The 21,103-nt window shown below is 42.4% G+C and overlaps 1 protein-coding gene across 3 annotated transcripts in view; it reads right to left on the bottom strand.

Annotated features, from left to right (window-relative positions):
• cadm1b (cell adhesion molecule 1b) overlaps positions 1–20,522 on the bottom strand; it is a 165,941-nt gene extending 145,419 nt beyond the window's left edge. For 2 of the 3 annotated variants that reach the window (XM_021588089.2, XM_021588091.2), the window contains exon 1: positions 20,416–20,522. In XM_021588089.2, coding sequence (XP_021443764.1) covers positions 20,416–20,491 — 76 coding nt within the window. In that variant the 5' untranslated portion in view covers positions 20,492–20,522. The remainder of the gene's footprint in view (positions 1–20,415) is intronic. The other variant, XM_021588090.2, reaches the window with a different exon arrangement.
• Positions 20,523–21,103: the final 581 nt, after the last annotated feature.

Raw genomic sequence — 21,103 nt, 5'->3', positions numbered from 1 at the left:
TAGAGACCCAGACCTAAGAGAGGCCATGAGGAAGGTGAAGGTGATCGACGGGAGGAACGTCGACGGATCAGGTGAGCCCCCTCTTCCTTACTATGCAATCAGGCGGGGTCTCTTATACTGGGTCGTACGACGAAGGGGGGAAAACCAGGAATTACTAATGGTGCCTAGGCCATACAGGGATACAGTTCTACAGTTAGCCCATTCCCACGTCCTAGGAGGACACCTGGCACGAGACAAGACTATTGACAGAATCATGCAGAGATTCTATTGGCCCCGGGTCACCCGGGATGTGGCCAGGTATTGTAGGACGTGTGATCAATGTCAACGTACAGCCCCACGGCCACACCTACGTAACCCTTTGATTCCTCTCCCCATCATAGAGACTCCCTTTGAACGCATAGCTATGGACCTCGTAGGACCCCTCCCAAAATCCGCCAGAGGACACGAGTACATCCTAGTGGTTATAGATTACGCTACCAAGTTCCCGGAGGCCATACCCCTGCGTAACATGTCGTCAAAGGGAATTGCCAAGGAGTTATTCCTGATGTTCTCTCGTGTGGGCCTCCCCAAGACTATCTTAACCGATCAAGGAACCCCGTTCATGTCCCGGTTGATGAAGGACTTGTGTCGGTTATATCAGGTTCAACAGATACGTACAAGCATATTCCACCCTCAAACAGACGGGTTGTGTGAACGCTTGAACAAAACGATTAAAAGCATGTTGAGAAGAGTGGTGTCCCGAGACGGGAAAAACTGGGACATGCTTCTCCCACACTTAATGTTTGCCCTGCGAGAAGTACCCCAGGCATCCACTGGATTCTCTCCGTTTGAATTGCTCTATGGCAGACCCTGTCGAGGAATCCTCGACTTAGCCAAGGAGACCTGGGAGACCCAACCATGCCCCTTTCGATCCACAATAGAGCACGTTACCCTGATGAGAGACCGCCTGTCAGCAGTGTGGCCCATAGTCAAGGAGCATATGGAGAAGGCCCAAAGGACCCAAGGCCGGGCCTATGATAAGTCCGCGACCCCCCGTGAGTTCACCGTGGGAGAGAAAGTGATGGTGCTTGTGCCCACGGCCGAACATCGCTTGCTGGCGCAGTGGAGGGGGCCCTACGAGGTAATGAAAAGGGTCTCACCGGTCAATTACCTCATCAAGCAACCTGACAGGAGGAAGAAGGTCCAACTCTATCACATAAACCTGCTGAAGACGTACCATGGACGAGAGGAGGAGGTGGCTTTGATGGCCCTGGAGGGCAAAGGAAAAGAGGAGGCTCTACCACAGGTGCGCCGTGGCCAAACTCTCCTACCGGAGCAGTCAAGACAGCTAGACAAGCTGATTATGAACTTCGGTCGAATATTCTCTCCATTCCCAGGACAAACAGATGTCCTGTTCCACCATATCCACACTGAACCCGGCAAGAAGGTGCATATCCGCCCTTACAGGATTCCTGAGGCTCGCCGAGTCATCGCTAAGAAAGAGGTGAGGGAAATGCTGAGGATGGGCGTGATCGAGCCCTCGACGAGTGAGTGGTCCAGTCCCATAGTCCTGGTCCCCAAATCCGATGGTAGTATGAGACTCTGCAACGACTTTAGGGGCGTGAATGCCATCTCTACATTCGATGCGTATCCCATGCCCCGCGTGGATGAACTCTTGGAGCGCTTAGGAAAGGCCAAGTTCATCACTACCCTGGATTTGACGAAGGGATATTGGCAAGTGCCGGTGGCTCCGGAGGATCGCCCAAAGACTGCCTTCGCCACCCCAGAGGGGCTTTTCCAGTATGTGAGGATGCCCTTCGGACTGCACGGTGCCGCTGCAACTTTCCAACGCCTCATGGATGCCATTCTACGGCCCCATCAAGAGTATGCAGCGGCGTACATAGACGATGTGGTCATCCACAGCGAGGACTGGGATAGTCACCTCCTGCGATTACGGGCGGTGCTCGTAAGTTTGGAAGCCACAGGGTTGACAGCCAATCCAAATAAATGCTGCCTGGACCTGTCCGAAGCGGAATACCTGGGGTACACCGTGGGGAATGGGAAAATACGCCCACAGGCAGAGAAGACAAGGGCCATTCGTGACTGGCCTCGACCCCGGACCAAGCGAGACGTTCGGGCCTTCTTAGGGATAACAGGATATTATCGCCGTTTTATCCCGGGATATGCAACCATTGCCAACCCCCTCACAAACCTCATCAGGAAAAACCTGCCAAACCAGGTAGAGTGGAAAGACGAGACGGAAGAGGCCTTTCAATTGCTCAAAGATGGCCTGTGTTCTGATCCCGTTCTACAGGCTCCGGACTTCTCACAAGAGTTCATTGTGCAGGTCGACGCCTCGGATACAGGGCTCGGGGCCGTACTAGCTCAGGGTAAAGGTGAAGAAGAGAAGCCGATTCTCTTCATTAGTAGGAAGCTCAGCGATCGGGAACAGAGGTATGCGACCGTAGAGAAAGAGGCCTTAGCCATCAAGTGGGCCCTCGATTATCTCCGGTACTACCTACTGGGTCGGAGGTTTGCATTAGTTACTGACCATGCGCCCCTCACGTGGATGGCTGGTAAGAGAAACAATAACAACAGAATAGCCAGATGGTTTTTGTCTTTACAACCGTTCTCTTTCCATGTCATCCACAGGGCCGGATCGAGGAACGGGAATGCAGACGCGCTGTCCCGACGCGACCAAGACGGTGCGTCTGGCGCCCGACCCTCCGGTTCGGTCCTGGGGGGGAAGGTATGTGGAAGGACCACCAGAGGGCAGGCTGGGCTCATGGATAGTAGCCCAACAAGGCATGGGAGACAAGGTAACCAGAGGCAATTAAGCACAGCTGACGGTACTAATGACATACTCTCCTTCCCCTATAAGAGAGAGAATGGAACCAGCAGAGGGAGGGGGAAACTATCTCTGGAAGATGGCCACCGAGAGAGAGGAGCTATCCAGGAAGAACCACTAAGACGGTGACAAGCCCGTGACTTTTTGTTGTAGATTAAAGATAATCCTATTATGTTCTTGTTTCATCTGGAGAAGAAGATGTATGTTTTTCCTTGGAAGATTTTCATTGATTATGTTGGAGTGTTTGTGTTGACCCAATGCCCTCAATAGAGAACTGTGTTCAATCAAGAAAACTTACTCCTGACTCGTTTATTCCACCTTCCCGCTTTAGAGTGACGCCCAATTACTTGGTCCGCTCACATATGAGACAATCTGATGACCTGGCATTCTTGAGTATTTATCAGATCAGTTGAATACAGTATTCCCACTTACCCAGCCAGCCCTACTCTCCTCTCCTCTGGCAGCATCTGTACATCTATTGATCGGCTGAGTCTCTCGTTCAGAAAGCTGGATCTGTACAGATTATCGATTAGTAATTCTCTCCCTCACAGAAAGCTGAGGGCCTTCTGTCCTCCACATTGATCAACAGTTATCTAGTCTTAGAGCTGAGGATGCTTCTCAGCTGTTGTCATGGTTTCTGAATAGTTCCACCTCCTCTCTGTGAGGCTAGTTAAATAAACTGCATGCAAGCTGTGAAGTTTCCAAGAACATTTGTTCTTGTTAAAATATAAACATTTACGCCTGCAACTAGCTACTATTTACCTTTTCGGAAACTCTGGACATGACTCTGTAAGTTTAACTTCTGAATGACTACATCCCTCTAAGACAGAAAAATCCAAAGGACACTGGTGATACATGGACAGTGGGCAGATACATGTCTCTTGATAAGCTCTGTTCTATATAGGGCTGTCCCCGACCAAAAAAAATCTTGGTCGACTGAAATAAGGTTGTAACGTAGCAAAATGTGGAAAAAGTCAAGGGGTCTGAAAACCCTCCCTATGTGTTTTACAGTTTTTTCCAACTGCTTACACACAAAATCCTTTCATGTCACACGATTTTTGAAACCTCTCACTCAAAGTGCAAAACTACACACCAAATGTGAAAAACCATAAGCTATTTCTCAGCCTTTGACTCAGTTGTCAATTGCATAAAACACTTTTTTCAAAATACTACACACAATTCTCTACCTAAAACACAAAAATCTAACAGGAAGTGACTTGCTTTCCTTTTCCAAACACAACCAATCAAAATGCTACACTTATTCACCAGGTCACACACACAATCCTCACATGTGCAAACACTAATAGCTTAACTGATCACTAACCAATCACTGATTTACTGTAGTATAGGCCTATAAATAGGTCAAAGGTCAGATTACCTGTTTTGAACAATGGATGCCAACAATGGACAGAGAGCAAGAGGAGTAGGAGGGAGAGGAAGAGGACGGGGGCAAAGAAGAGAAGGAAGGAGAGGCATCTCTAATGAGATTAGGGCAAAATTTGTTGATCGTGTGATCAACCACGGTTTGACCATGAGAGAGGCTGGACTGAGAGTCCAGCCCAATTTGAGTCGATTTACAGTGGCGTCCATAATTTCGAACCTTCAGAAATGAGAAAAGGTATGCAACTATCTAATGACTATTTTAGCATTACAGTAATGTACTGTAAAATACGTATGACTTCATAGTATTGCATAAACATTTGTAACTCTAAGCCATCCATTTACTGCACTGCATTGAATGAATAAGGTTGGTTATCATGCTGTACTACATTTTTTTGTACATTGTTTACAGTTCCTATGCTGAATACACACTGTGTTTGAATTCTGTACAGAGTGGAAAGGCAAAGACATCATGGAGGACTAGGACGCTTGTTTACAGATGTACAAGAGACTGCAATTATAAATATGGTCTATGTGGGGACATAGAGGTTGCCTCTGTCCAAGGTTGGATACGCCATGCTAGGAGATTCTTCCCTCGATGTTTGGCAAGAGAAAACCTATCTTGTGATGTGGACGAAGTATCGTGGCCAGACTCAGGCCGGAGAAGAGATGAAGTGTGGCTTAGCACTGGTGACTGCCCCCTTGGGACGCCACACACACAATTGTGTTCTTTACAGTTTTTTCCAACTGCTTACACAAGTTTTCAAAACTGTCTCCTTTTTTTTCAAAACTCTACACACAATTCCCAAAACTACACACACAAAATGCAAAATGCCTCACATCTCCTTCAAAATGTAACACTGCATTCAAAATGTCATAAACACATGTCAGAATGAAGCATTTGCATCAAATGGCAAACACTGCTTTCATAATAGTACATTTGTGGATATACCATGTAAACACTGTTGTTCTAAATCTAAAGCTCTTTGGTCTTTCATAGGCTTATATCTACACTTCAATACAGTGTTCTACAGTGAAAGTAATCTGCTGAGAGGGGTAACAAGTACACTGTAAACACCAATACAATGTTCTACAGTGAAAGTAATCTGCTGAGAGGGGTAACAAGTACACTGTAAACACCAATGCAATGTAGAAACAGAGAATATTTATTAGGCCAAACATTACTGTTGTATACAGTAGCATACAACAAAACCATAAACATATGTAAACCAAAAGTATATTCTTTAGAATACAGTAAAGAACACAATTGTGTGTGTGGGGTCCCGGGGGACTGTCCAGGAATTGGTGGGGGGGGGGCTTCATCTCTTCTCCGGCCTGGGTCTGGCCACAATACTTTGTCCACATCACAAGATACTTCCCTCGATGTATGGCAAGAGAAAACGAAACTCCTAGCATGGCGTATCCAACCTTGGACAGAGGCAACCTCTATGTCCCCACATGCGTCCTCCATTGCCTGGAGAAGCGGCATGTGGGCATAGGGTTGGCAATCATACACTTTCCAGCGCCAGAATGAGAAGAATTCCTCTATGGGATTTAGAAAAGGTGAATATGGGGGTAGGTAAAAAACTACAAATTGTGGATAGGTGGCAAACCAGTTTTGGACCAGAACAGCCCGGTGAAAACTAACATTGTCCCATAAAACCACAAATCTAGCAGGCTCCTGATCTGGATCAGGGACAAGCATTGTGTTGTACGGACCCAGTGTGGCATTGTGATGGAGGATGTGCCTCTCTCATGGTCAAACCGTGGTTGATCACATGATCAACAAGTGTTGCCCTAATCTCATCAGATATGGCTCTCCTTCCTTTTCTTCTTTGCCCTAGTCCTCTTCTTCCTCTCCCTCCTACTCCTCTTGCTCTCTGTCCATTGTTGGCATCCATTGTTCAAAACAGGTAATCTGACCTTTGACCTATTTCTAGGCCTATACTACAGTAAATCAGTGATTGGTTAGTGATCAGTTAAGCTATTAGTGTTTGCACATGTGAGGAGTGTGTGTGTGACCTGGTGAATAAGTGTAGCATTTTGATTGGTTGTGTTTGGAAAAGGAAAGCAAGTCACTTCCTGTTAGATTTTTGTGTTTTAGGTAGAGAATTGTGTGTAGTGTTTTGAAAAAAGTGTTTTATGCAATTGACAACTGAGTCAAAGGCTGAGAAATAGCTTATGGTTTTGGATATTTAGTGTGTAGTTTTGCACTTTGAGTGAGAGGTTTCAAAAATCGTGTGACATGAAAAGATTTTGTGTGTAAGCAGTTGGAAAAAACTGTAATGTATTCTAAAGAATATACTTTTGGTTTACATCTGTTTATGGTTTTGTTGTATGCTACTGTATACAACAGTAATGTTTGGCCTAATAAATATTCTCTGTTTCTACATTGCATTGGTGTTTACAGTGTACTTGTTACCCATCTCAGCAGATTACTTTCACTGTAGAACATTGTATTGGTGTTTACAGTGTACTTGTTACCCCTCTCAGCAGATTACTTTCACTGTAGAACATTGTATTGAAATGTAGATATAAGCCTATGAAAGACCAAAGAGCTTTAGATTTAGAACAACAGTGTTTACATGGTATATCCACAAATGTAGTATTATGAAAGCAGTGTTTTCCATTTGATGCAAATGCTTCATTCTGACATGTGTTTATGACATTTTGAATGCAGTGTTACATTTTGAAGGAGATGTGAGGCATTTTGCATTTTGTGTGTGTAGTTTTGGGAATTGTGTGTAGAGTTTTGAAAAAAAAGGAGACAGTTTTGAAAACTTGTGTAAGCAGTTGGAAAAAACTGTAATAAAATCAACTATATATGCATTGAGCTTGTTTGAGGCTTTACGCTCAATGTTTGATGAAATAACACACAAATAACTCAAGAGGGAACCAGACATCAAGATAACCAGAAGAAAAAAACCTTAACCTGTCCTCTCCATCCTCTTCCCACTCCTACTGGCTTTCGTAGATTCTGCCGTTACTCTCCTGAAGTTGCCAGTAATAGGCTACATGAGGAGTCGGCAATCTTTCTCATGTGGAATGTCAATTTATCTTACAATTTCTACCAATCTGCATGCCAGTTATGGTTTTCATATGCATATTTACGTGGAACAGTTTAATTTAAATTAGAATAACGTCTTCATATCTCAAAATCATGTGGTTAATCAAAATTCTATCCAAATCTAAATGAAAATTATACAAACATAAACCTAACTTCTATTGCCATTACCAACTATGTAAAAATAGCCTATAAAGCCAACAAATAAAAACATTTCAGCCTGCAGGTAGAAAATATCCTAATAAAAATAAATATCCTAGAAATCACATTGGCTACGCATGGCCTGTCTACAATGAAGTTGAAACATTGTATCAACTATTAACTTGGGTCTAGCCTGAAGCTCCTTGCAACATTGTAGAAAATATTTTGGGCCCTGCCAGTGAGCTCGGGACAGACACAGCTGTAGGCTATTTGAGCAAGGGATAAGAAGTAATCAGGTACGCCTATTTTATGTTGTTTCCACTGGATCAGAGCATGACATTTCTTCCTTTCACGGTGAGTGGTTATCGAAAGGGAGAGAGCTAGAAAGATTTTTCAAATACATTGAGGAATTATTGTCATTCTCAAAGGACGTAAAAACAGACTTTGTTCGTTTGCTGTTTGAGGTGAAGAAAACATTACTTTGAGAAGCTCCAGCTCATTAGTGGTGGTGCATTAAGCCAATCAGAAATATTATCAGATCCTCAAATGGGCACATTTATAAGGCTACATTTACACGCAGGCCAGGTAGTATATAGTTCTACTTTCATACGTAATCAGGTATGCGTCCTTACTCAACATTGACAGGAGTGCTCCAAACAAAATACAATGACTAAATTGACAAAACTCATAAATGGAATGAAATAAAACAAACTTGTTTCCTACAATTGTAGCATAGCTTATGCGCTCTCCAAACAACGTGTCCACTCCAACATTGAGAACGGTAAAAGACTTGGAATAATAATATATTGAATGCATTAATAGACATTACCGTAACCAAACAAACATTGTAGATTCTAAAATATAAGAATTAACAGTAAATATACTACTGGTGATATATGTAATGGGGAATTGATAGAGACTAACAATCAAATGCAAACAATTCACACAATGAAGTTATGAAACAATGAATGTGCACAAATTAGGGGGACAGAGCGCATTCTGGAGAGAGACGTGCATTGTACATCCTAGCCACACTCCCATTCTGCTTGGACTGTGCCATCCCAGTGGCCTCCGCAATGGATTAGTCTCGGCCTCCGCAATGGATTAGTTCACTTAGATGGAACGTGAATAACACAGGTGTCTTGTGTGCCATAAAAAATATATACAGTTGAAGTCGGAAGTTTACATACACTTAGGTTGGAATCATTAAAACTCGTTTTTCAACCACTCCACAAATGTCTTTTTAACAAACTATAGTTTTGGCAAGTCGGTTAGGACATCCACTTTGTGCATGACACAAGTCATTTTTCCAACAATTGTTGGAACAATTGTTCCAACAACAATTGTACAGATAGATTATTTCACTTATAATTCACTGTGTCACAATTCCAGTGGCTCAGAAGTTTACATACACTAAGTTGACTGTGCCTTTAAACAGCTTGGAAAATTCCAGAAGCTTCTGTCGTGGAAATGACAAGATTATGTTATAATGCTTGTATTGCATTATAATGGTTGTTTTATTCGACAGAATAGAATATTCTGTTAACTATTGTTTGTGTGTTCTACTGAGGAAGGCCTCTATGAGATAGCACTGACAGAGGAGATTTACGATGTCTTTGGGTGATAAAACCTAAAGAGCATTCCAGATAACATGAGGTGATGTTTTTGTGCTACTCCGTACCAGGGTGAGACGGATCCAGTTTGGAGTAGGAGGACCAGACACTGGTCTTTACAATGAAAACTGTTGACACAGCAGTTGCTGTCTGCTATGTATTATAGACCTTTCATACAAATCTTAACCTTGTGACCATTTTATGTATCTGTTGTTCGTCATGTAGGTTGAGAGGGGTGTATCTTGGCTATAAAAGATCTTTGTATTTTTGTGTTGTCACTTTCAATGGTTCATTAGAAATGGCGCATCATTGAAAGTCAGTGCTATTGCAAAGCTCTTATTATTAAAGATGTAGTTTAAGTATAACTCTGACTAGTGTGTGAAGTTTGTCTCTCTCCTCATTTGGTAATACAGAAATTAACCACCACACTTCTGATAGGCTAATTGACACCATTTGAGTCAATTGGTGGTGGTCCTGTGGATGTATTTCAAGGCCTACCTTCAAACTCAGTGCCTCTTTGCTTGACATCATGGGAAAATCAAAATAAATCAGCAAAGTCCTCAGAAAAAAAATTGTAGACCTCCACAAGTCTGGTTCATCCTTGGGAGCAATTTCCAAATGCCTGAAGGTACCACGATCATCTGTACAAACAATAGTATGCAAGTATTAACACCATGGGACCGCACAGCCATCATACCACTGAGGAAGGAGACGCGTTCTGTCTCCCACAGATGAACGTACTTTGGTGTGAAAAGTGCAAATCAATCCCAGAACAACAGCAAAGGACCTTGTGAAGATGCTGGAGGAAACAGGTACAACAGTATCTATATCCACAGTTAAACAAGGTCTATATTGACATAACCTGAAAGGCTGCTCAGCAAGAAAGAAGCCACTGCTCCAAAACCGCCATAAAAAGCCAGACTATGGTTTGCAACTGCACATGGGGACAAAGATTGTACTTTTTGGAGAAATGTCCTCTGGTCTGATGAAACAAAAATAGAACTGTTTGGCCATTATGACCATTGTTATGTTTGGAGGAAAAAGGGGGAGGCTTGCAAGCCAAAGAACACCATCCCAACCATGAAGCATGGGGTTGGCAGCATCATGTTGTGGGGGTGCTTTGCTGCAGGTGGGACTGGTGCACTTCACAAAATAGATGGCATCATGAGGGAGGACAATTATGTGGATATATTGAAGCAACATCTCAAGACATCCGTCAGGAAGTTAAAGCTTAGTCGCAAATGGGTCTTCCAAATGGACAATGACCCCGAGCATACTTCCAAAGTTGTGGCAAAATGTCTTAAGTACAACAAAGTCATGGTATTGGAGTGGCCATCACAAAGCCCTGACCTCAATCCAATACAAAGTTTGTGGGCAGAACTGAAAGTGTGCGAGCAAGGAGGCCTACAAACCTGACTCAGTTACACCAGCTCTGTCAGAAGAAATGGGCCAAAATTTACCCAACTTATTGTGGGAAGCTTGTGGAAGGCTATCCGAAACGTTTGACCCAAGATAAACAATTTAAAGGCAATGGTACCAAATACTAATTGAGTGTATGTAAACTTCTGACCCACTGGGAATGTGATGAAAGAAATAAAAGCTGAAATAAATAATTCTCAACTATTATTCTGACATTTCACATTCTTAAAATTAAGTGGTGATCCTAACTGTCCTAAGACAGGGAATTTTTCCTTGGATTAAATGTCAGGAATTGTGAAAAACTGAGTTTAAATGTATTTTGCTGAGGTGCATGTACACTTCTTACTTCAGCTGTATATATACTGTACAGTACCAGCCAAAAGGCACATGAAGCTGGTTATGAGAATACCAAGAGTGTGCAAAGCTGTCAACAAGGCAAAGGGTGGCTACTTTGAAGAATCTCCCATATAAAATATATTTTGATTTGTTGAACACTTATTTGGTTACTACATGATTCCATATGTGTTATTTCATTGTTTTGATGTCTTCACTATTATTCTACAATGTAGAAAATAGTACAAAAAAAATGAAAACCCTGGAATGAGTAGGTGACCAAACTTTTCACAAGTACTATATATATTTTTGCTACTGCTTGACAAAATAAATCTTGGTCGACCAACAGCCTATCGACCAAACAATCGACTAGTCGAATGATTGGGGTCCTAGTTCTGTATATGCTAGGGACTGTACGTCTGTGCGATGTCTGTTGATAGAGTATGTTCTGTTCTGCAGTAAAACTGTCCCATGTTTCCATTTACGAGGTGCTGTGCTGTGAGCCGGTGACTGGTCCACAGTCTCTCTTAATGGCGTGCTGTGACTGCTCCATGAGGCATACTAATGTGCACTCTATGCCCTCCAAAACAACAACATTGCTTCTTAATTTTCTCATTGCGGAAATGATTCGCACAGCCACAGCCAGGCAATGTAGACAATGCAGTGAGGACCCTCAGATCCAGGGCACAGAGAGAACAATGTCATATTCATACCAGCAGAAACCACTCCTCCTCCTCATTATCACAGCACTGGCATAAATGAAGCACTTTGTCCACTCACTCATCAAAGGGCCCACCACCAGTCCTTTACTGCTATTTGACTGTTTACTACACTTTAGTTCAACAGCCAATGTTGTTGTTTCGATACTATTTTCAGCATTCTTCATTCACTGACAATTCACTGTACTTTATAGTGAAAATTCCATTGACAAAAAGATGGGAGGTCTGATTTGTATTCCATCCAAAAATAACTCTAAAGTGAATAGGATGTCAACAATTCCCCTCTCCCTGCCCTTTGACCTTGGCATTACACGTTTATTTAGCAAAAAGCTATTTTACAGAGACAGAAAATAGTTGTATTGTGTTCCCCTGCCGAAGGCTTGAAGGATGGACTATGTATTAGTCTGAAATTACTCCTAGGATGCATCCCAAATGGAACCCTATTCTCTATATTGTGCACTACTTTTGGCCCCCTATCCTCTATACAGCGCACTACTTTTGAAAAGTAGTGCAATATAGAGGGAATAGGGTGCCATTTGGGATGCATCCTAGGAGCCTTGAAAGGCTATACAAGGTCAGTGATGGAGAGACATTCTGTAGGCACCACCAGACGTAGCCAATGGCCATCCCTTCTGACCAAATGATCTCTCACCCCTCTATAGCTGCATGCCTTCACCCAGTATGACTTCAAGACCAATACAACAGTGGAACCTCAATGAGACTGCTAATTACACTGCAGCTAGATTCCCTGCTTCTCTTCACATTTTAACAGACGGGCTTATCCAGAGCAACTAATGTTAAGTGCCTTGCTTAAGGGCACATCAACAGATTTTTCACCTAGTCGGCCCGGGATATCAAACCAGCAACCTTTCGGTTAAGAGCTTTGGGCTTTTAACCACTAGGCTACCTGCCGCCATGTACAGAGGAGCAGTCAGAAAGAGCTCACTGAAAAACGTGTGTGGACACTGGGTAGCTCTGTCTGAAGAGCTACCCACACAGCTTGAAATGTACTGTCTTACATCAGACAGTAGTGTCTAGCAAAACTGCAGTAGCTGATTTTCTTATGGATGTCAACAGTGGCTACCGGATCTTCTCTCTTTCTAAAGTTGTACTGAGAAGAACTACAACGTCTCAGCCTTCCCTTCCCTAACTAAGAGTAACATCGGTTGCTGCCACCACATAAAGTAATGCCCTGCATTATCTAGCAATTAGGGGGAGGTTTATTAAGCAGAATCTAATGTAAATTTAATGAGCTATAAATTCAATTTCTTTAAATAGACGAGTATATTATTGTTACAAATGATGTAGTGAGCCAAATGTACAGGCAATGAAATATTTCACGACCTGGCACATATCAATGGGCCATTACCTTCGGTGTCAAATGTAACTTGTAACAGGATAACTGCATTTCACCGCAGGTTGTGAGAACTGTGCAATTTTCCAACCACAGTGCCCACATGATATCAATGGTCCTGTATTTACTACTTATCATTCAAATCTGCTATGAGCATACAGAACAAGTGAAGTGGACAGGATCAGTATCCTGGCCCTACAGTCAACAACACTGTTAAAGCGCTGTATACAGTATACGTGAAGAACACAGGACAAGATATTCTAGTAGATGCCAGTTCAGTTACCAAGGCCTGTGAAGGATGAGGGTGATGACTCCGTACAGAGACAGAATACAGTACAGCAGCCCTGAATCACTCTGTTTCAAAGCCAAACCCTTCAACAGCATCTTCAATCACCATCCATTTCACACATAGAAAACTGTATGGCAAACATAAGCACAATAACAAGCATACGTTTACTTTGTTTATCAGAAAAACACACCAAAAGCAGTACAGGCCTACTTAAGGCTCCAGGACCGCTTCTATTGATCCATTTCACCATCATTCAGCACTGATGAATGAGGTGGAGCTGACAATAGAGAAGCATTATGCAACCATCTGAAATACCATGATCAGATCACAGCTGATATGTATTATAATAGAAGAACCTCCTGGAGAGATAGAGGGACCCCTTGGAGAGACACAAGAAACTCCTGGAGAGATAGAGGGACCCCTGTATAGACAGAGGAACCCCTGGAGATAGAGGACCCCATGGAGAGATAGAGGAACACCCTGGAGAGACACAGGGAACTCCTGGAGAGATAGAGGGACCCCCTGGAGAGACAGAGGAAAACCATGGAGAGATATAGGAAACCCCTGGAGAGATAGAGTAACCCTTGAGAGATAGAGGTGCCCCCTGGAGATAGAGGAACCCCATGGAGATAAAGGACCACTGGAGAGATAGAGGTACTCCTTGGATAGATAGAGGTGCCCCCTGGAGATAGAGGAACCCCATGGAGATTAAGGACCCCTGGACAGACAGAGGAACTCATTGGGGTGATAGAGGTACCCCCTGGAGATAGAGGAACCCATGGAGATAAAGGACCCCTGGACAGATAGTGGAACTCCTTGGGGTGATAGAGGTACCCCCTGGAGATAGAGGAACCCCATGGAGATAAAGGACCCCTGGGCAGAGAGTGGAACTCCCTGGAGAGACAGATGAACCCCCTGGAAAGACAGAGGAACTCCATGGAGAGATAGAGGAACTCCCTGGAGAAACAAAGGAACCCCATGGAGAAACAAACATATGCACCCCCTGGAGGGATAGAGGACCTCCCTGGAGAGATAAAGGAACTCCCTGGAGAGACAGTGGAACTCCCCGGAGAGACAGAGGAAGCCCCTGTAGGGAAATAGGAAAATCCTGTGAAGTGGACAGGATCAGTATCCTGGCCCTACAGTCAACAACAGTGTTAAAGTGCTGTATACAGTATACGTGAAGAACACAGGACAAGATATTCTAGTAGATGCCAGTTCAGTTACCAAGGCCTGTGAAGGATGAGGGTGATGACTCCGTACAGAGACAGAATACAGTACAGCAGCCCTGAATCACTCTGTTTCAAAGCCAAACCCTTCAACAGCATCTTCAATCACCATCCATTTCACACATAGAAAACTGTATGGCAAACATAAGCACAATAACAAGCATACGTTTACTTTGTTTATCAGAAAAACACACCAAAAGCAGTACAGGCCTACTTAAGGCTCCAGGACCGCTTCTATTGATCCATTTCACCATCATTCAGCACTGATGAATGAGGTGGAGCTGACAATAGAGAAGCATTATGCAACCGTCTGAAATACCATGATCAGATCACAGCTGATATGTATTATAATAGAGGATCCCCCTGGAGATAGAGGGTCCCCCTGGAGATAGGTATCCCCTGGAGAGATAGAGGAACCCCCTGGAGAGACAGAAGAACCCCCTGGAGAGAAATATGAAACTCCTGGAGAGATAGAGGTACCCCTTGAGAGACAGAGGAACCCCTGGAGAGACAGAGGAACATCCTGGAGAGATAGAGGAACTCCCTGGAGAGATAGAGGGACACCCTGGAGAGCTAGAGGAACCCCATGGAGAGACAGAGGAACTCCCTGGAGAGATAGAGGAACTCCCTGGAGAGATAGAGGGACACCCTGGAGAGACAGAGGAACCCCCTGGAGAGACAGAGGAACTCCCTGGAGAGAGATAAAGGAACCCCCTGGAGAGATACACTATTTACAAGATGCTTTCAAAATTATTTTAAATCTTTATTTTTGTATCGCTCCATATCAGCTATCTGAGCAGCTTACCAATCGCTGCAGCTGAATACAGCCCATCTGTAAATAGCCCATCCAACTACCTACCTCATCCCCATATTGTTTTTTGGGGATGAAGTAGCTCTTTTGCACACCAGTATTTCTACTTGGACATCATCATCTGCACATCTATCACTCCAGTGTTAATTTGCTAAATTGTAATTACTTCACTACTATGGCCTATTTATTTCCTTACCTCCTTACTCCATTTGCACACACTGTATATATATTTTTCTATTGTGTTATTGACTGTACGTTTGTTTATCCCATGCGTAACTCTGTGTTGTTGTTTGTCACGCTGCTTTGCTTTATCTAGGTCAGGTCGCAGTTGTAAATGAGAACTTGTTCTCAACTGACCTACCTGGTTAATTAAATAAAGGTGAAATATATATACAGTATATATTTTTTTAATTAAAAATCTTTCCTTTCAGATATTAACCAACCAGGCTTGATGTCAAATAAATGCCTGCCAAGCCTAGTCCAGCAAGATCTTGTTAGACTTTGTGTCACGACTTCCGCCGAAGTCGGTCCCTCTCCTTGTTCGGGCGGCGTTCGACGTCACCGGCTGTCTTGCTACCACCGATCCACTTTTCATTTTCCATTTGTTTTGTCTTTGTTTCACACACCTGTTCATTATTTAACCCTCTGTTCCCCATATGGTTTTTGTGAGTGATTGTTTGTTGTATTGTGGTCCGTATTGTGTGGCCGTGTATATTACGTGTATATACTTTGATTTTTGAGTAAAAGTGTTGCTATTACTCATTTCTGCTGTCCTGCGCCTGACTCATCTCGCCAGCTACACACAGACGACCTTACACTTCGCCCTTCTCTTTGGTGCTCTACTCTCACTATAAAGGCATACAGTTCCTTCAGAAAGTATTCAGACCCCTTGACTTTTTCCACATTTTGTTATGTTACAGCTTCATTCTAAAGTGGATTAAATATTTTTTTAAATCTCAGCAATCTACACACCCCATAAAGACAAAGCAAAAACAGGTTTAACAATTTTTGAAAATGTATGACAAATAAAAAACCTTATTTACGTAAGTATTCAGACCCTTTGCTATGAGACTCAAATTTGATCATCCTTGAGATGTTTCTAAAACTTGATTGGAGTCCACCTGTGGTTATTCAATTGATTGGACATGATTTGGAAAGGCCCTGTCTATAAAAGGTCCCACAGCTTACAGTGCATGTCAGAGCAAAACTCAAGCCATGAGGTCCAAGGAATTGTCCAAAGAGCTCCGAGACAGGATTGTGTCGAGGCACAGATCTGAGGAAGGGTACCAAAAAGATTCTGCAGCATTGAAGGTCCCCAATAATACAACAGCCTCGGCCAAACTGACCAATCGGAGGAGAAGGGCCTTGGACAGGGAGAGTGTCCAGACAGAAGCCACTCCTCAGTAAAAGGCATATAACAGCCCTCTGGAGTTTGCCAAAGGCACACAAAGACTATCAGAACACGAGAAACAAGATTCTCTGGTCTGATGAAACCAAGATTGAACTCTTTGGCCTGAATTCCAAGCATCACGTCTGAAGGAAACTTGGCACCATCCCTACGGTGAAGCATGGTGGTGGCAGCATCATGCTGTGGGGATGTCTTTCAGAAGCAAGGACTGGGAGACTAGTCTGAATCGAGGCAAAGATGAGCGGAGCAAAGTACAGAGAGAGCCTTGATGAAAACCTGCCCCAGAGCGCTCAGGATCTCAGACTCGGGTGAAGGTTCACCTTCCAACAGGACAACGACCCTAAGCATATAGGCAAAACAATGCAGGGGTGATTTCAGGACAAGTCTCTGAATGTCCTTGAGTAGCCCAGCCAGAGCCCAGACTTGAACTCGATCAAACATCTCTGGAGAGACCTGAAAATAGCTGTGCAGCAACGCTCCCATCCAACCTGACAGAGTTTGATATGATCTCCAGAGAAGAAACTCTCCAAACACAGGTGTGCCAAGCTTGTAGCGTCATACCCAAGAAGATTTTATACTGTAGTCGCTGCCAAAGGTGCTTCACCAAAGCACTGAGTAAACGGTATGACTACTTTTTTTTATAAATTACCAACAATTTTTTGATTTGTCATTATGGGGTATGTTGTGTAGATTGCTGAGTTTTGTTTCTATCAATTTTAGAATAATGCTGTAACGTAACAAAATGTGGTAACAAAATGTGGTCAAGGGGTTTGAACACTTTCCTAAGGCACTGTATCTAAATGGTATCCTACCAAGCCTGGTCAACTTTGTTCCTAACAATATGTGGGAGTTGTTACAGCTGTACAGTGTTTCTAGGTCAGCAAACATCTTGTTCTCCTCTCCCTGCATTTATTTATGCAACAAAAATCAAATAAATGAAAGATCTGCATCCATAGGTCTTTCTTGGCTTGGAATTGTTCTTCCCCACAAAAAATGCAATAATCTTCTAATCTTGCACCACTTAGGATATTGTATTGGCAGGGTAGCCTAGTAGTAACCGAAAGGTTGCAAGTTCAAATCCCCGAGCTGACAAGGTACAAATCTGTCATTCTGCCCCTGAACAGGCAGTTAACCCACTGTTCCTAGGCCGTCATTGAAAATAAGATTTTTTTCTTAACTGACTTGCCTAGTTAAATAAAGGTAAAATACAAAAATAAAAATTGGAAGCTATTGTGTATTCTGCATGCATTCTGGCATTCAACCCAGAGAGAGATTAATTAAATGAATGGTGACAAGAGAGTGAAGCTCCTAAATACGGTGAATGGTAATCAACCACTACTCAATGCAGACTACACTCCATTCAACAGTCCTCCATTGAAAACCTGTAGTTTACCATGTTACCTCAGTACACATGTACAGTACCTTCAGAAAATACTCACACTCCTTGACTTTTTCCACATTTTGTTGTGTTATAGCCTGAATGTAAAATGTATTACATTTAGATCTGTTTTCACTGGCCTAAACACAATACCCTATAATGTCAAAGTGTTTTTTTTTTGTGTGTTTTTTTACAAATTCACTAAAAATGAAAAGCTTAAAAGTATTGAGTCAATAAGTACTCAACCCCTTTGTTATAGCAAGCCTAAATAAGTTCAGGATTGAAAATGTGCCTAACAAGTCACATAATAAGTTCCATGGACTCCCAAGGTCCTTCCTAACTTAGTTGCCGGAGAGGAAGGAAACCGCTCAGGGATTTCACCATGAGGCCAATGATGACTTTAAAACAGTTACAGAGTTTAATGGCTGTGATAGGAGAAAACTGAGGATGGATCAATAACATTGTAGTTACAACACTAATCAAAATGACAGAGTGAAAAAGGAAGCCTGTACAGAATAAAAATACAAAATAAACATACATTCTGTTTGCAACACACCATTAAAGTAACACTGTTAAACAAATGTGGCAATGCAATTCACATTTTGTCCTGAATACAAAGTGCTATGTTAGGGGCAGATCCATACTTGTAATCGTTAAGGAATGTGGAGTTTTTCAGGATAAAAAATACATGGAATGGAGCTAAGCACAGGCAAAATCCCAGAGGAAAACCTGGTTCAGTCTGCTTTCCACTGGACATTGGGAGATTAATTCACCTTTCAGCAGAACAATAACCTAAAACACATAGCCAAATATACACTGGAGTTGCTTACCAAGAAGAGTTGCCGATTTACAGTTTTGACCTGAAAATGGTTCTCTGGCAATGATCAACAACCAATATGATAGAGCTTGAAGGATTTTGAAAAGAATCGTGGGCAAATGTTGCACAATTCTGGTGTGGAAAGCTCTTAGAGACGTACCCAGAAACACAGCTGTAATCGCTGCTAAAGCTGTTTCCACAAAGTGTTGACTCAGGGGTGTGAATACCTCTGTAAATTAGATATTTCTGTATGTCATTTTCAATACATTTGCCAAAAATGTCAAAAACATGTTTTCGCTTTGTCATTATGGGGTATTGTGTGTAGATGGGTGAGAACACAGGCTGTACCACAACAATATGTGGAATAAGTATGAATCATTTCTGTAGGCACTGTATTTCTTTAGACATTTCGCTTTATTTTTGATAGGCTTCTGAGCAACAAACGGTGTAATCCTGTATAGACCCCCCCACCCCCCAAACATCCATCCATCCACACACACACACACACACACACAGAGAGAGAGAGACCTGTTGATTTTGCATTGCGAGATTTAAAGGCTACATATGAGCAACATAACAGACCTGTAAAGAATGTTATGCTCATCATAAAAAAATAATGTATCTTACAAATTGACTGCTTATTAGCGACAAACCATGAGGCGAAAAAAATACATTTTAGGCTACTGTCCACACTACAACACTAGCGTAAATTAAATGATTGTGAAAAGATCTTTGGCTACAGTGTCTGAGGCTGATTATATGAAATTATACTGGTGTGGTTCTGGACGTCATTTACCTTGTAGACTAGTGTATCAGCATATCAGTCTATGTAGCCTACAACTAACAGGAACAGTCGGGCAGGTCATACATTCCTTGCAATCCAACAACTCAAGAGATTTCTGGGTCCATCAGTATCCTATTCGCCGGAAGTAATACGTAGACAAGCTCTAACTGTGAACCTGTATAATAGGATAATAGTAAGGAGGTATGTTGTGGGTAGGAGCCAATGCGCCGAAACCTATTCACCGCAGCGGTGACATGAGTGCAGTTTACTGTATGTAGCTGCATTGCGTGTTTTTCAGCGCACTAAAGTACTAGAGTATAATAGGCATTCGAGTTATTGAACATAAATATTAGCCACTGTGGGCATTTGCAATTAATTTACCCTGACCACTCTGTTTATGTTACACCGAGGAAACTTCCACTGGCAATTATGTGGAACATAGAAGTTACATTGGTAGCTTGACGTTACACTGTAGCCTATGTTATTTTTTATGAATGAAAATAGTAGGCTATTTGTTGATAATCTCATTTACTAATTTTTACCACTTTTGAGGTGCAACATAGCCTACATAACAGGCTACTTTCAGAATATAAAAAGGACTGACATGCTATCCAAAGGTCCCCCCAAAACAATGCCATGTTGTTTTGTACATAGGGACACGGGTTACAGCGGAGACTACATAGAAAACGGTGCAAGTTGAAGTAAGATCAAAAGAAGCTAAGTGAAGATGCTGAGATTTAGAAGCTCATCGCGCATCGCGCACCAACCATTTCAAGTTTTAGGTATGTTCTTTCACTCCATGAGCTCAAACATTTTTGATACACATGCATCATGAGTAAGTAATCCTACCTTTTAGAAGAAACGCTGCTGAAATCACGAAAACAGAGAGAGAAATAGTGAGAGATCCGTTTCCCGTGATCGCCATGTTGGACAGCTGCTCGAGACTGGCGGCACTAAATCACCTAGAGACAGCCATCGGATGCGAGAGGAGGGAGGGCGCAAACAGGGACTCATCTATCAAATAACACTGCGTGATTTTTAGAGTTACTTACATTATGTTTTGCATAATTCCACCTATAGTTCAGTATTTGCGATGTGTGATTTGTGGCAAATGTCAAGTTTAGGCTAAAATAAATATTAAAACATGCTTATAAACTGTATAGCCTATATGCATGAATTATCTATGTTGTGAATTATTCCTAGTTCAATTGACATTTAATCGGTTATTAAAAATACGTATTATATAGTACGCTGTTATTTTCTGTTTTGTCTTTAAACCTAATACTGATTGAATTTGCTGTCTATGCTAAACCCCTTATTCAAATTAGTTTATTACTTTTTTCCCTATGATACGAGCAGTAATGTGTCAATAACAGTGTTTAATTGAGCTGTTTCATTAGCTGTCAGAATGTCTATCACGATCATAGATCACGATTCAGAAAACATCGTGCAGTTACAGTTTGTTTTATCAGGTAGTAGGCTACCTTCACAGTTTGACTATAACCTTCATCACTCAAAGAGCGCCCCCTACGTTATA

The sequence above is a fragment of the Oncorhynchus mykiss genome, chromosome 27 (genome assembly GCF_013265735.2).
Source record: "Oncorhynchus mykiss isolate Arlee chromosome 27, USDA_OmykA_1.1, whole genome shotgun sequence".
NCBI lineage: Eukaryota > Metazoa > Chordata > Actinopteri > Salmoniformes > Salmonidae > Oncorhynchus > Oncorhynchus mykiss.
The sequence above is the reverse complement of the archived record's forward strand: the minus strand, read 5'-3'. Positions and strand labels throughout refer to the sequence as shown.